Raw genomic sequence first — 15497 nt, 5'->3', positions numbered from 1 at the left:
TTAAAAACTGTTTAAAATTAGATTTACAACTAATCCTAAAACTGCAAAAATATATTTAAATGAAAATTAAAAAAATAAGGGGAACTTAAGTGTTAAATTTAAAATTACCTTGATAACGGTTTTATAGAAGAATTACACAAAGAAAATAAGTTTATTAAAGATGAACCCCCGGCTTCATTTTTATTTGCTAGATTATTTGCACTATATTCATTATATTATGTTTCTTAAAGAAATATGCTCATTTCTTTAAAAGGTTTTAAAAGCATTTCAGCTCAAATTAAAAAATGGTTCAATTTAAACATGGGATTTGCGATTGTTTTAGTGACTGCTCGACATGCATTATAACGTACTTTTTACCTTGTGTAACTGCGGGTAAAAACGCCGAATATGTTGGCAAAAGCTGTTGTTTGTACGGATTTTTAGGAGTAACTTGTTTTGGTGCAATAACTCGAACAATAGTTCGTTCAGACATTCGCCAAAAACACCAAATTGAGGTTTCTTTAAAATTGTATCTTTATTAGTTCTGACGCTATATGCGCTGGCCAGTCAATCAAATCACTCTAATAATTTTTATTTATTAATTTGAAGCTTGTTATGCAATGAATATATCTGTTATAATTTTATATTTTTGTTGTAGTTGTCATTAATTTTATATTAGGGATCTTGTTGTGAAGATTTTTTGTGTCATTTGTTTTGTCCAATTTGTGCTCTTGTACAGGAATCGAAGGTACGCTATTTTGCATATTTTAACAATAGCTTAATCATATACTTAATTGTATGGAATTTCTTTATAAAGCGTAATATATGCAAAGAAAATTAAATAATGTATGTTGCAAAGTAAACCTATATATAATATACTTCATGCTTTATAATAAAACTATACAATTTCATACTTATTTATATAAACTATATAGTGTTTATATTTAAAATTATATAAAGTTCATATTTACTATAATATAATCTTTTACATTTTAACTAACTAGTGAAGAATAATAATATTCATTCAAATTTTTGGATATTTTTTTAGGAAGCTCAATCAAGTGGTGCGCCAGGTCCATTATCAATGGCTAGAGAATAAATGCCCCTTAGAAAAAATGTTTTTATTAGTAATGGTGATCTAAAATTGCTGTCAAATATATTGTTCCATTGTTTTAAGTAAATTTCTTTATTCAAAATATATTTTTATAAACCAAAGTCCAATCTTTAAAAAAGTATTTCAACTATTTTTATTATTATTATTTTTTTTTTATAAAAATTATATGCCGACTAATGTAGAAACCAAAGTAACTTATTTTAACAAAATCGAACTTTTATAAAATTTTAAGTAAACAATAAAAAGGTGTTATAGCTAGTTAAAATAAAAAAATGTAATGTACACTTCTTAAAATCCTTTTTTCTAAACAAACAATAAAACTCTTTTTATCAAAAAAATCTAGTAGTTTGTTTGTTTTTAAAAATTGTAAAGTCTATCAAAAGATATAACAATTTTAAACAATGTTCTTCAGTATTATTTTACAATACAAAAAAACATTAGATAATGAAATTTTTTTTTTATGTTGCTTTTTTAGTAAAGTATTTATAAGGTTATCTTTCGAGCCCATAGCAAAAAAACCGTTAAAAGATACCAGTTCCAAAATTCAAAAATACTTATTTACACCAGTTACACAATCATCTTTGATATGTCAAGTTGTTTTATTATTTTACTACCGATTCTGATTAAAGTTTTAATCTTCTAAGCTCCATTCATTGTAGGGCTCCTTCTCAATTACCACAACATTTATAAAGCATTGTTTCTGATAGTTCGATATTATTTTTACAACCTTTCTGTTGTAACAAAAATATCGGACCAGAATCAGGAACGTGATGGCGACTCGGAAGTTTTTGCTTACAAAGCAAACGCTCTACCACTAATCACTAAAGCACTGAATATAGCTTGTCAAGGAAACCAGGGAAATGTTGATAAAAAAGGAAATGTTTATTAAAGGTGTTCCTTACTTTTTGTGTCATTTGTGTATGCAGATTAACATTAGTCATTTATACAAATACAAATATTTTTTAAATGTTTAAAAATATTAGGATTTGACATTATGATGATAAATAATGCAAAGCGTTCTACGGTTAGACAATTCTACCTTTTTTCTTCTTGTGTTGCATGAACCAAACTTTTATTTGTTTTTTTATGATAGCAAAATAACTCAATGCAATGGTAGAAGATCTAGACAATTTTTCTAATTTTTTAATAAATACATATGCATCAATTTGTCAAAGGAAATTGGTAATTGTGTTCACCCAATGCTGATGAGATTTATGTACAAACTTGGAAAACACTAGTTTAAACCCACTGATAGAAAATAACTCATTAAAAATAGAACTTACAAAGGACAGTTTACAAACACTGATTAATGAATCAAAAAATAGTATAATATAATAATAAACAGAGTAATTATTTATTATAACACTTGTTGACAAATACTTTTTAAAAAATTCATTTATAATAAACATGTATTATACTTTGTTAATTAAAATAGTTTGCCGAATTTTTTAGAGAAAAAAATTGTTTTGTATTAAATTTAATATAATATGAGCATAATAATGTAAATTTTGTGATTCTGATGAGGATGTTTTTAAAATAAAGAGGTATTGGAAACATTTAGTTTTCAAAATTATGTTTTTCTAGACAAACACGTAGTATTTGATGAGTCACTAACAAGGCTTGAAGAAAATCAACATATCCCCAGGTTAAATAACATTTTTTCAAAAACTTCATTCATTATTTTTGGCACCTGCTTTAAAACTACTTTAAAACAATACAGATGTGTACTTTTTAAAAATCTAACAAGGCTGCAAGCAACCACTGCAACAACCCTGTAAGAAACCACTGCAATAAAGTTGCAAGCAACTAATGCAAAAAGGCTACAAGCAACCACTATTAAAATTAGCGGTTTTTAGAAAGTAAAAATGTAATTAATTGAATCAAAAAAACTTATTATTTAAGATTATTTTAAAACATTATCAAAAAAATAAACTTTTTTCATTTTTAGTTTAAAAGGTCATTTTTTCTGCAATTAACTATAAAATAACAATTTTTTTTTTAAATAATTGTTATTTTTGAAATTTTTATAAAATTTGCTTCTTTTGAGACCCAACATGACATACTTTTGAAAAACTTTTTTTTAAATAATATTAGGGACCCATTAAAATTTTAAAGGTCTGGAGGCACCTCAAATAAAATTTCCTAGAGCATTGATATTTTTCCAGAGTATTTCTGAAATGAATAGACAACTTTTGCACATCCAGGCTAAATGAATTGTAAAAGAAAATAAAATTCACTCCACCCTAATATATATATATGTGTATATATACATTTATATATATATATATATACATATATGCATATATATTTATATATGTATATATATATATATATATATATATATATATATATATATATATATATATATATATATATATATATATTTATATAGACGTTAAAAATTTATTATAATAACAGTTATGTGCTGTAAAATATATGTTACAAATGTTTAAGAACTGCGTACAGAAACATTATAAAAATATAAAAAGCTCCTCAAATCTGATTTAGCTGGGGGTTAGTCAAATTTCTATTTAATTTTTACTGTGGTTTCGGATGACCAACGACACATTCTGCTTCATTTCTTCATTTCGGTATGACATAATAAAGTCTTGGATCAACTTTATACTCTTTTCGGCACAATTATTGGTAACTTCCATATTTTTTTGCAAACAATTTAAAGTTGTCCAAAAAAGTCCCCTTTTGCAGCTAACTCAATCTGGGAACCTTGGCTAGGTGAATAAAGAATCAGCTTTGATTACCAACTAAGTCTGGTAGTGTTGTAGATGGTGTGATTACAGACATTTTAGGTTTATCCTTCATGTACTTTTCAGGAATCGGAAACGCTTAGAGTTTTCACTGTATCTTTATCTTTTCATCTTCCTCAGCATCATTATCAGCTAACGACATTACAATAAGCTTTTGGCTTAAATGAAAAGTATAATTTTGTATGCTTTTCAATAGTGGTTGAGTAAGCTCAGGATAAACTTTACTTAAATCAAACACGTCTTTGAAAGCTAATAAATCATTTATGGAAGCTGTAATACTCAAAGAGCTTTTGAAGAACCAAGGACAGTATGTCAGAGATATAAATAAAGAAGCTGTCTGAACCATCTTATATATGGTGACGACACTTGCACCAGATGAGATTAGTAGTAAGGATAGTTGATAGATTTTTAACTGCTCCGAAAATATTTTTAAGTGTTGGAGGCGATTGTTTTACAACAAACATCTACAAAATTGTCGATAATATCAATATCATTCCAAGAAAGTGAGTATTAAATGAGCCTGTTCTAACCCAGTTGGATTTTCTGCATGCGCAATGCCAATCAAGAAATTATCTTTTATTCCAAATCTCGATTTGTTACACTAACAGCAATTTTCTCACAAGTAACTGTTAGATCATTTTCCTTTCGTCTTTTTAGCTGTCTAACAAGTTTACCATCAAAATTGACTATGAACTTCTTTCTTTTTAAATCATTACCAAGGTATTGTCGTTTTAAAAGGAAAGAAGTTCATAGTAAATTTTGTCGTATTGTTTTCCCTAAATCAATTAAATTATATATTTAAAATAATAAAGAAAAAAATCAAACTTATTTACTTTTGTAAGTAATAGTTACGGAAATTTTCAATAACTCTATACCTTTTTCTGAGTAGAGTAGATCGTAATAAATTAATTTCATGCAAATCAACACCAGTTTTATTGCAGATAGCAGAAACCATGGCAGCCTGGGGTCTAATACCAATTCTATACCGAGCACTAACAGAAGTAGCTTCAATTAGTTTATCAGGTGGCTATTTTAAAATTGTTTTTGATTTTTTGATTTCCACACATTATAGTCAAAATTGGTACTTTCTTTGAATGAATTGGAAAGTTCAAACGGGTCTGCAGCATCTTCAAACTTGCTTTGTCAATCTCATGCTCTGTCTGTGCTTTTTTTTGTCTATTGACTATTAATACGTCAAATGTTTGCGCAATCTACTTCTTATAATGTGTCGGACTTTCTCAGCTGAGTCTGTTTTTTCTTATCATTCAACTGCTTAACTCTTTCATACCTTTCCTTTTTTTGCAGAGTCTTGAGTTCAATCTCTTCATCTTGATGTGCAGTAATAACCATATTCTTTTTTGATCTTTGATCTTCATAAAAGGCTATATAATCTATTATTGCTTTTTCTGTTCTACTCGGATCTTTCACTATCATTTTAATTAGTTGAGAAACAGACATGTCAAAAGAAGTTCATAATCTTCGTCTGGAACTCTACTTACTTTTGAGTCCAGTTCGCTTTGCTGGAACTCCATTTTAGTTTATTGAATCCGTTCATTTTATGATATTTCTCTGTGAGACCAAGGGTTCTCTCACCGAAAAACATTACATAGCTAAAGTTACTAAAAAAGTAGATTTGCAAAGCATGGCGTAAAATTATGTTAGTAAAATTTACATAACAAACCTTGCACTGACAATATTGCACTTAAAACCAGCTTTTATCCAGATGTCAGTTACAGTTGTTACACGCTTACTGGGCAATAGGCAATTGTTCTATCTTCACAAACTAGAGTTCTGGTTCCTGTTTTTGTTGGACAGGCAATTATTTCTTTGCTGGGTTGAAGCCTCGTGCTCTTTTACAAAAGAAACTTTATTCAAATATACATTTATATTTATTGGGTTAAATAAACAAATTAGATAAAAACTAGATGTTAAAATTAGCTTAAATTTTTTAAAAAGTGAGAATATTGCACTTTATTTGAGACACTAGACAGCTGCCTAACTGGAAGCTCATTTATGATATATTTAGCAGATGTAGAGATTGTCTTAAATCGCTTCAAACAATACATTTTTTTGCTTTTCCTCTGGTGCTTATTTGGTTGATTTTTTTTTTTTTTTTGTACAACCTAATTATTTTTAATATTCTTATTAATTTATGAAACTAAAAATCTTTAAACCATTTTAAATCACATGTATATAAAACTGATCAAAGTTTTATAAATACAAACGGCATGTTATTTGTTGGTGTTAGTTGTTCATTGTTTGTTGTTCACTGCTACAGGTTTGTTGTTTACTGTTTGCTGTTCACTGTTTGTTGTTCACTGCTACAGGTTTGTTGTTCACTGTTTGTTATTCACTGTTACATGTTTGTTGCTCACCGTTACATGTTTGTTGTCCACTGTTAACAGTGAACACTAAAATAAAAATATCGCATAAAAAATGACTACTTTATTAAAGAATTATTACAAAATCATGCTTATGACTAAACTCAACCATTTTTCATTCGAATTGCATTTAAGATAATAAAAACTTAAAAAAGATGACAAAAATTGACAATTTTCAAAATTTTCAGGTTTTACTTCAAGCTCTTACACTTGTCTCAGATCAATATTTTTGATGTATTTAGTCACTTTATATATTAGAACCAAGTTTTAGATATCGTACAAAACTTATTTTTGGGACACTTTAATATATATGTATATACATATTAACTTGTGTGTGTGCAAGGTGTCCCGTTTCCTTGTTTTTTTTAATTTTGAGTTAAACTTTTTAAGTGAGGTGCATAATGGTTAAAAAATTATTATTAAAAAATTTTGGGACAATTAAACATTATTTTGGGGTAGCACAGTTACTTAATTTGAGTAAATTGTAGTTTTCGCGCCTATTTTTCAACATTTTTTAAGAAACACTTGTTTTCAATGATTCTCAACAATATTAAGTATGTATTGTAACTGCTTTAGATCTTTGACTTTGTTTTTAAAGTCAAAGATCCATCAGCTTGACTCCACGTTAAGCGTAGTCATAAACCACTTATTAAAACTCGAATACTTTAATAACGTAGCTATACTCCTTCATCTTTGTTCAATTTTCGATAGGTAGTTGCAACCAATCCACTTCATTAGGTTTCATTTTGAGTAAATCAAATCGAAAAGTCTTTTCATCATGTTATTCTCCGCCCAGATAAATAACTACCAGTTCAATAAGTTCCCGATCTTCTCTTTTAAATGTATTTTTTTGTAGACAATTGCTGGCCCATTTCAAGACAAGTTTTGCTTGACAATTACTTGGGTTTACCCGTCTGCAGGACACTCAATCTTAAAAATTTTTTTTTTTTGTGGGAAATTGAGTCTCATTTATTTTGAAGCATTTTAAATAGCGGCTCGATTAGTCCATTATGGTTTTCAATAACTGCTTCCTAGACTTCTTAATGTGTAACTCATCATTGTGATACCACCAAGCAGCCCATAAAATTGCACGACCGATATCAATCTCAATTTAAGTCTCACATCCTGCTTTCCACCTGGTGTTACTAGTCGTTGTATCAAAGCAATCAAATTATCAAGTGCCTTTCATGATTTATATTGTTTGATAAATTGACCTTTTTAGCCTTATTTGGGATCGTAGGAACCCCCAGAACTTTGGGATTAGAATTTTCAGCCAAACCATTCCATCCACTGGCAAGAATAGCAACATGTTCTTCTTCCTTTCCTGTATTAAAAAAAAATTTATCTTAAGATTATTACTCAACGTGATAAAGCAAAATGTTTGAACCGTTAAGCAATGAAACAAGTTTGCTATCACTGTGACCGCATGGATGAAGTGAACGGTTGCATTCATAATTATATTTTAATTGATGAAATTGACTTTCTCGTTCTTCTTTTGTTGACGATAAACACGCGATTTTGAAATAGCAAACTGTTCAAGGGGGGGCGCTAACAGCTTTAACTAATATGCTTTAATAGCCATTGTCCCTTTAACGCTTTGGTGTAAACGATCGGAAACTTCAGTAAACAATTTAGTTCGCGTTTTTAGAAATAAGGGCTGGCGACCGTTTTTTCATTTTGGTGACGTTAGGTAAAATTCGTCATCTTTTATGCTTTTTGTGTTTTTATCATCCTCGCTAAGAATTTTTTCAACTTCTTCACTCGAAATAATATCTCGTCTTATTTTAAATAAATTGCCATACGCTGCTCTCTGCTGTTTTAAAAGTTCATGTACTTTTTTCTCTCTTTGGTGTAAAATAGTATCTCAGCCAAGCATGTGGCCAATCTTAAAAAAAAACATATCAAAAATTATACATATTGTACACCTCGAACAAAACAGAAAATTTAATTAAATAATTTTGTTTACCTGTGGATACTTCTGCTGATTTTGTAAGAACAGCCGCTTCTCTTTCCAAGTTAAAATTCGAGATCCCATAATATTTCGCCAACTTTAGATGCTGAAATATCACACAGCTGATATATTGATGTCTTGAACTTTTCACGTGTCTTTTCTGTGCATCTTTTTTATATTTTCTTTATACTTTTCCATTCAACAAATACTTTTAAGAAGTAATTGTGATATTTGCTATCTGACTTGATTGGAATTCTTGTGCAAATATGTTCTTAAAAGACCATATCTTCTTAAAAGACCGTACACTTGTACGGTCCGTACAAGACTATACAACTTAGGAAGTTTTGAACCAACAACTAAACTTTTTTTGAGACTAAATCCAATAAATCCATCTTGATGATCTTTTCTTGTGTATAAAGTTTTTCCCACTCTAGAACTTTTCATTTTTTTAACTGGTACACATGAAAACTTGAAAATTTAAAACTGAAGTAATACAGTACTACTGCTTGCCGTTCTGAATTGCACGCTTGCTTAAAGATCAATAAACTCTAATAAAAATAGCAGTTAATAAGATTCCGTTGCCATAATAGAGTACATATAGAGTAATAAGTTAATTGTATTTTTAATATGCCAGGATGTATACAGAAATACTTTATAGAAATTTATCATAGAATTTCTCAGGGAATTTAAATGGGAAATTTAAAAGCAATTAAAATAGAAATTTAATTGCTTTTAAAAAAAAAAAATTTAAATGTTATTTGTACGTTTTATTCATAAGTATGTACTCTGTTTAGTAAGTATGTACTATCTTTAGTAATTTTAGTATATTAATCTTAATAAATTATTAAGTTAATGGGTGATTTTTCAATTAGTGGCTATATTTTTTTCAATTGAGTTAATTAGTACTTTTTTTTATATTTTGACTACACTTTCATTCTTGCTGACAGATCTACAAACTGCAGCGAGAATTTAAAAATCGATGTTATATTGGCAAAATGACCGAACTTGATACTATACAACCCCTACCCATTTTTCTTTGAGCCCAGTTTTTTCACCTATAATGCCTCACTTAATGAAAAATAACATACTAAAAGTTCTTGAATAAATTTTTAAAAACTGACGAGAAATCTTTAAAAATGTTGAAAAATAGGCGCGAAAACTACAATTTACTCAAATTAGGCAACTGAGCTACCCATAAAGTCAGCCGCATCAGTAGCAAATAGAGTGCTAGGGCGACTCAAAAAAACATTTCGCTGTCGCAGTTTTTATTTATGGCGCACTCTGTATCTCACTTACATTCGCCCCCATCTTGAGTTTGCTGTACAAGCCTGGTCACCGTATTTAAAATCAGACATTGCCATTCTCGAGCAAGTCCAACATCGAGCAACAAAAAAAATATCGACTATTAAACACATGACCTATGAAGATCGACTCCAACGGCTCGGTTTAACAACTCTTGAAGAACGCCGCAAACTGCGAGAACTGGTAAAACTGCGAGGAGCGGTATAACTTTTCTTCAAATAAAATTGTCGCCCCATGGAATGCGCTTTCGCAAGAAGCAGTGAACGCTCTATCCATCAACGCTTTCAAAAACAACATAAGAAATGGCTTTACAGATACAATTGCTGCTTTGTCTGTAGCTTATGTATCTCCAGGTTCGTCAGCATAGGGGGGCCTGGTGTAGCACCTCTTCATCAAATTATAAATAGATTATTGTATTTGTATTTGATCACTGAATAATAAATAATAATAAATAATGTTTGATTATCCTAAAATTTTACAACAATTATCTTTTAATCAATATGCACTTCACATAAAAAGTTTAACTCAAAGTTTAAAAAAGAGGCGGAAAAGGGACAACCTAGTGTGTGTGTGTGTGTGTGTGTGTGTGTGTGTGTGTGTGTGTGTGAGTGTTTATGTGCGTGTGTGTGTGCGTTTGTGTGTGTTGATGCGCGCGCGTGTGTGTGCGTACATGATGCGTAAATTGATTTTGAAAATGAAGGCAGAGCGGTTTTCCTATTGCTTCTATAATGAGACCTTATTTAATTTTATTTCTAATCTCATTGATTGCTGCATTAGTTTGATATCTAGCAGAAGAGAGTGAAACATCAAAATCTGATATATTTGCCCCCGCCTAATTAATAACATGTGCCATTGTAGCAGTATGAGTAGAACTCTGTATTCCATATCTTTTTGCTGTCACAGCGGTTTTTTTCAAAATTTTTCTTGGAAGCATGACAGGAATGAAATCCGACTTTCGTTTATGTGATTTTGATCTACCAACAACTTGATGATCAGCATCCTCCCATCATCTGTATCCTCTACGTCATCATCATCCCAAATTGTTCCAGAATTCACAACAGCATGTTTAGAAGTTATATATCTTCTTTTTAAAGATTCCAACTCTTTTTGCTGCCTTTTCACTGCTTTTGTGTACTTTCTATCTTCGGCACCCGTTACCCTTTGCACTCTCCTTTTTAATCATTTAAGAATGCAACATCTGCAAGTCTCTCATCCTTTGTGATTCTTTTGTTAAACAAATAACCTCAGCAGCATTTTTCATAGAAATATCAAACAACTCCTTCATTTCTTTCTTGAAACATTCCCATTTTCTCACTTTTGTTTGAAAGCTTCTGCTTTTGTTCTTTGCCAGCTTCATCCTTCTTTGTTCCAACTGAATTATCTTTAACCTGGTATTAACAATAGTATATTTTTGTAGTAAAATATTTACTAAATGTATTATAGATTATAGCAACTTTTTTTTAAATTTATTTTAGGTGCCCCAAGAAGTCCTTACAGTCTTATTACAGTGCACCGCACAAGAGCATTTGAAAAGAAGTTCATGCCTCCTTCCTTACCAATGTTATAAAACCTGCCAAGAGTTGACCACGGCTCTTGTTGACCACGGCTCTCTGAAGCTTCTGAAGCAAGCGCGCTAACCACTGCACTACGGCTGCTTTGATTTTGAAATTTGAATTTTGAATTTCAAATAAAAATAGAGCCGACTAAAGCAATACTTTGAAAAAGTAGTTAAATAATATTTTTATCTAATAAAAAATAAAATATAAGGAATAGAACTCCTCTGCCAGAGATCCTTTACAGCACCAGCCACACACTGGGTTCTTTCTTCTATCTGGTATCCTGTATTACCTTTACACCTAATCTCACAACTCTAAGTTGACAATGGACATGAAACAACAGAAAAATTCTTCTTGACACTGTTGAAACTACTTGAAACCATCTCTTTCCTTTTTTTTGTTAGGATCCAGTGATAAAGCTGCAGAACTTGTTCAATAAGTTGGCAGATGTTAAGCTGGAAGAACTTAAATACCATCTTCCAGCAAGAAGATTCTGTGTTTCGATCTAGCATCCTTTTTCGACATTTTTATACTAACCTATCTAATAAATATCAAATTTTTTTTGAACATGTAATTTATTTAAAAAATTGTAATATAGTAGTTAATTATGATATATACCAAACTCATGATAGAGGCTTCTTTCAATTTCTATTTGATCCAATTTTTTTTGGTGGGAATGAGCGCCCCTCTCCCTTGCGGACTTAGAGGGGGGCTAAAGTCTCTATCCCCACCCCCCCTGGATACTGCTCTTACACTGTTTTGCAAGATATAATGCTATTTTAGGTGTAAATTGCTTCTCCATTTTTCTTGAATTGATTATTATGCCTTTTATTAGATGTTAAAATGTAAAATCACTCAACCTCTACTCCTGATATAGCTCCTCCACACCAAAATAGAAAATGGACTTAAGGCGGTACTAAGCATTAGACTTCACAGCTAAAATTGGTTTCGTAATGCTTGGAATGGTTTACCACAACAAATTGTCGAATCAATAACAATTTACCAATTCAAAAATAAACTTGATAAATCAGATTATTTCAAAAATTATTTATTAAATACTAAATAATATTTATATACATTGAAAAGTAAACAATGCTATTTTTAAAACATTTATAGCTGTTATAGCACAACATCTTCTGTTATTGTGCTCCACAATTGATTTTATCTATTGTCACAGTGTACATTATTATTATTGTTGTTATTGTTACTATTATTATTATTATTATTATTATTATTATAATTATTATTATTATTATTATATATATATATATATATATATATATATATATATATATATATATATATATATATATATATATATATATATATATATATATATATATACTTATTGATAAATGTTGTATATTGCTGGAAATACAACTCTTGTCTGTTTAAGAGTGATCAATATCTTTTTGAAAAAAATAGATCAAATAATATTAAAATATTTTAAATGAGAAAATACAACTAAGCTTTGGTTTGAAAAATCTGACTATAAAATAAAACGATTTATTGGTTTCAGAGTTGAAATCAAACTAGTATATTACATATAAGAATGAATAGTCTTTTTTTATTTTGTTAATACTTAATTACTTATTACATAATCATAATAGTCAGTTAGCCTTCACTTATGTGCAAGCTAACTCGGTTGAATCTTTCTTACATTCTCTATTGTATATTTAATAAATCTTTCTTATATATACTTTTTTTATTTTTCGCAGAGAATATACCCAAGTATACTGAGTATGAACTAGAAAAGTGCGTTGGAGATGTCCTGAAAAGAGCACTGCATAGAAAAGGCGTTGACGTCTTTGAAAAACTAAACCATGATCACAGTTTCTAAGATATTTTTTAGGTATGTACCTTGAAATATGTTTTGACCTTGTGTATACTTTTAATTTTGTATTTATTAATTAATAAGGCTCACCAGTTGCAGTTTCTGCTATGTTTTCCGAAAGTTCAAATTTTGTCCCCAAAACTCTACAAGAATCTGTAGTTGCAACAATGCGTTTGCAGCAATGAGTACTTTTGACCTTTTTTGAAATTTTGTATAATTGCACTTGAACAGATTTATTTAAGTACTTATTTAAGTCTTATTTAAGTCTCTATACAACGCCTTTAGAGCATTATAAAGGGACGTTGTTTAGTGTCTAATCTAAAATTAGTTTAGAACGCGTCCGAGACGTTTCGTCTGAACGTTGATTGTACGTTTTTTGTACGTGTCCGCAGGGATAATATTATTATAGATAAAAAAAATACATGGGCGAAAAAGTGTACTCAGTTAAAAAGTACAAATGGTTTTTCTACTGGGATTTATCTGGGTTACTCGGATTGGTTTTCGGCTCGGAATTGATCTAGGTAAAATATGAGTCACATAAGGGGTAATGATATCAACGCAAATTAAATCTAGATTAGAGCTGAGATTGACTTAGGACTCCGTAAATTGTTAATGCCTGGGATTTAAACTAAATTAAAAGATGGGATGCAAACAGTTTAATGGTAGCGTATGTTTTCCTAAATGCATTTTCATCAACATTATTTTTTTTTAAATTTTTTGAAGAAGTATTTATGTTACAGCAGCTCAATAGTTTTGCATTTATTAAAAGAGCACTTATTATTATTATTATTATTGTTATTATTATTATTATTATTATTATTATTATTATTATTATTATTATTGTTTTACGCTTTATTTTATACTAGCTATTATACGCCTGATGAACATTGATCAACTATGAATTAAAATATTTGTCTATTAATTAATACATTGATCAACTATGAATTAAAATATTTGTCTATTAATACATTGATTAACTATGAATTAAAATATTTGTCTATTATTCATAGACTATTATTAATAGTAGCAAGCTAAGTACAAAGAAATTGTGATTTACGAGGAAACGCATAAAGTATGAAAATGCAGAATGAGGATATTTTTAACGCGAAAAATGAAGGAATAAATGGTACAAAGGGGGTTGTTTGAACGTGAGTGACATCCCCCATTCAATTTAATTTTTACACCATTCGTCGGCAAATTTTTATTCCATTAGTCAGACCAATTTTTTTTTTTCAAAGATGGCAATGGATAAAAGTCCGTAACACCCCCCCTCTCCTTGCCTCCCCTCCCATCGGACATCTACTCGCGTCAGGCCTATCTGTACCACGTTTTTTTATATTTTTCAATATAGAGGTCTGCAAACTTTCTCAGCAAAAACTTGCTGCAAGCATTTATACTTTTGAAATATTCTTAGATGTTCTAATTTCTAATCGCACAATAGTGACATTTAAAATAATAAATGTAATTAACAATGAAACAAACAATTTTCACACTAGCTGTGTAAGAACAGGCATAACTAAAACCGACTTATGTTATGTTTTAAGTGATTAGAAAAATAGGGAAATAATCACTTAACATTAAAAAGCAATTCTCTTAAACCAAAAATCTTGGTAAATAATATTCTGTACAACAAATAATTTAAGTTTTAAAAAAATCATTTTACGGATCACGCGGTAATTGAACTTGTAAACCATACATCGGATGCTTTTGATAAAGATTATTTTACCTTAGCAGTTTTCATTGATTTGTCCAAAGAATTTGACACTGTCAATCGTGAAATCTTTATAAAAAAATTAGAACTTTACGGAGAAAATAGCTTAAACTTAGTTTGGTTTAAAGACTTCTTGATTAACAGGAAACAATGCATAACCTGTGAAGCAAATGAAACGAGAAAAAAACATAAATTATATACAAATTGCGAGGCTTCCCAAGGATCTATCTTGAGACTATTATTGCTTCTAGTGTAATTTTTTAGATCCTAAAAAATAAGTCATTTTTTAGATCCTAAAAAATGACTTATTTTTTAGGATCTAAAAAATTATATCTTATATCGTTTGCTGACGATTCCAATCTGTTTTATTCACACAAAGATATAAAAATTTTCTTTTTAAAATTTTAAATGAAGAATTATCTAAAGTAAATAAATTTTAGTTTTTAAGTAACCGCCTTTTGCTAAATGTATGGACTTCAATCGATTTTACTAATATCATTATCTCTGGCTATAATTAAAACCAAATTCTGCGGATAATAAAGACGTTTTCAGAATAAGTTTATTTTTTAAATTTGGATAACTGGCTTCCAAGTTATGACAACTTATGTCAAGCTCAATGACGGCAATTTTGCGTCAGATTTGTTGAATTTTCCTAAAGGATTTATGAGACCAAATTTTGATATTAGATTTATTTTTCAAATACTATCAATGAGAAAGAGTTTAGGTAAGGATTCCACTGCTCATTTGCCCCATTTAGAGCAATTGGGTCGAAAGCTATAAAAGCTTAGTTAAAACGAAATGCTTTTTCAAACTGTCAAAGTGAACAAATTCATTTTTATTTAAAAGTAGTAGGAAAATATGTAAAAATACACAGAGCTCGTTTTCCCATTTTGGAGCAAATTCG

General features: G+C 29.5%; 1 protein-coding gene across 1 annotated transcript; it reads left to right on the top strand.

Moving 5' to 3' along the window:
* The first annotated feature begins 228 nt into the window (after positions 1 to 228).
* Positions 229 to 1194, top strand: LOC100202631 (uncharacterized). Its single transcript, XM_065809851.1, has 3 exons — positions 229 to 494; positions 659 to 727; positions 1028 to 1194. The coding sequence occupies exons 1-3, from the start codon at positions 285 to 287 to the stop codon at positions 1076 to 1078; spliced, it is 330 nt and encodes a 109-aa protein (XP_065665923.1). The 5' UTR covers positions 229 to 284; the 3' UTR covers positions 1079 to 1194.
* The last annotated feature ends 14303 nt before the right edge of the window (positions 1195 to 15497 follow it).

The sequence above is a fragment of the Hydra vulgaris genome, chromosome 11, assembly GCF_038396675.1.
Source record: "Hydra vulgaris chromosome 11, alternate assembly HydraT2T_AEP".
NCBI classification, from domain to species: Eukaryota; Metazoa; Cnidaria; class Hydrozoa; order Anthoathecata; family Hydridae; genus Hydra; species Hydra vulgaris.
This window is presented reverse-complemented; position numbering and strand designations above follow the sequence as displayed.

Coding starts and splice junctions, on each gene's coding strand:
- LOC100202631 (XM_065809851.1), top strand. CDS start 285: ATGGTTCAATTTAAACATGGGATTTGCGATTGTTTTAGTGACTGCTCG. Junction 495..658: donor GCCAAAAACACCAAATTGAG/GTTTCTTTAAAA, acceptor ATTTTATATTAG/GGATCTTGTTGTGAAGATTT. Junction 728..1,027: donor CTCTTGTACAGGAATCGAAG/GTACGCTATTTT, acceptor ATATTTTTTTAG/GAAGCTCAATCAAGTGGTGC.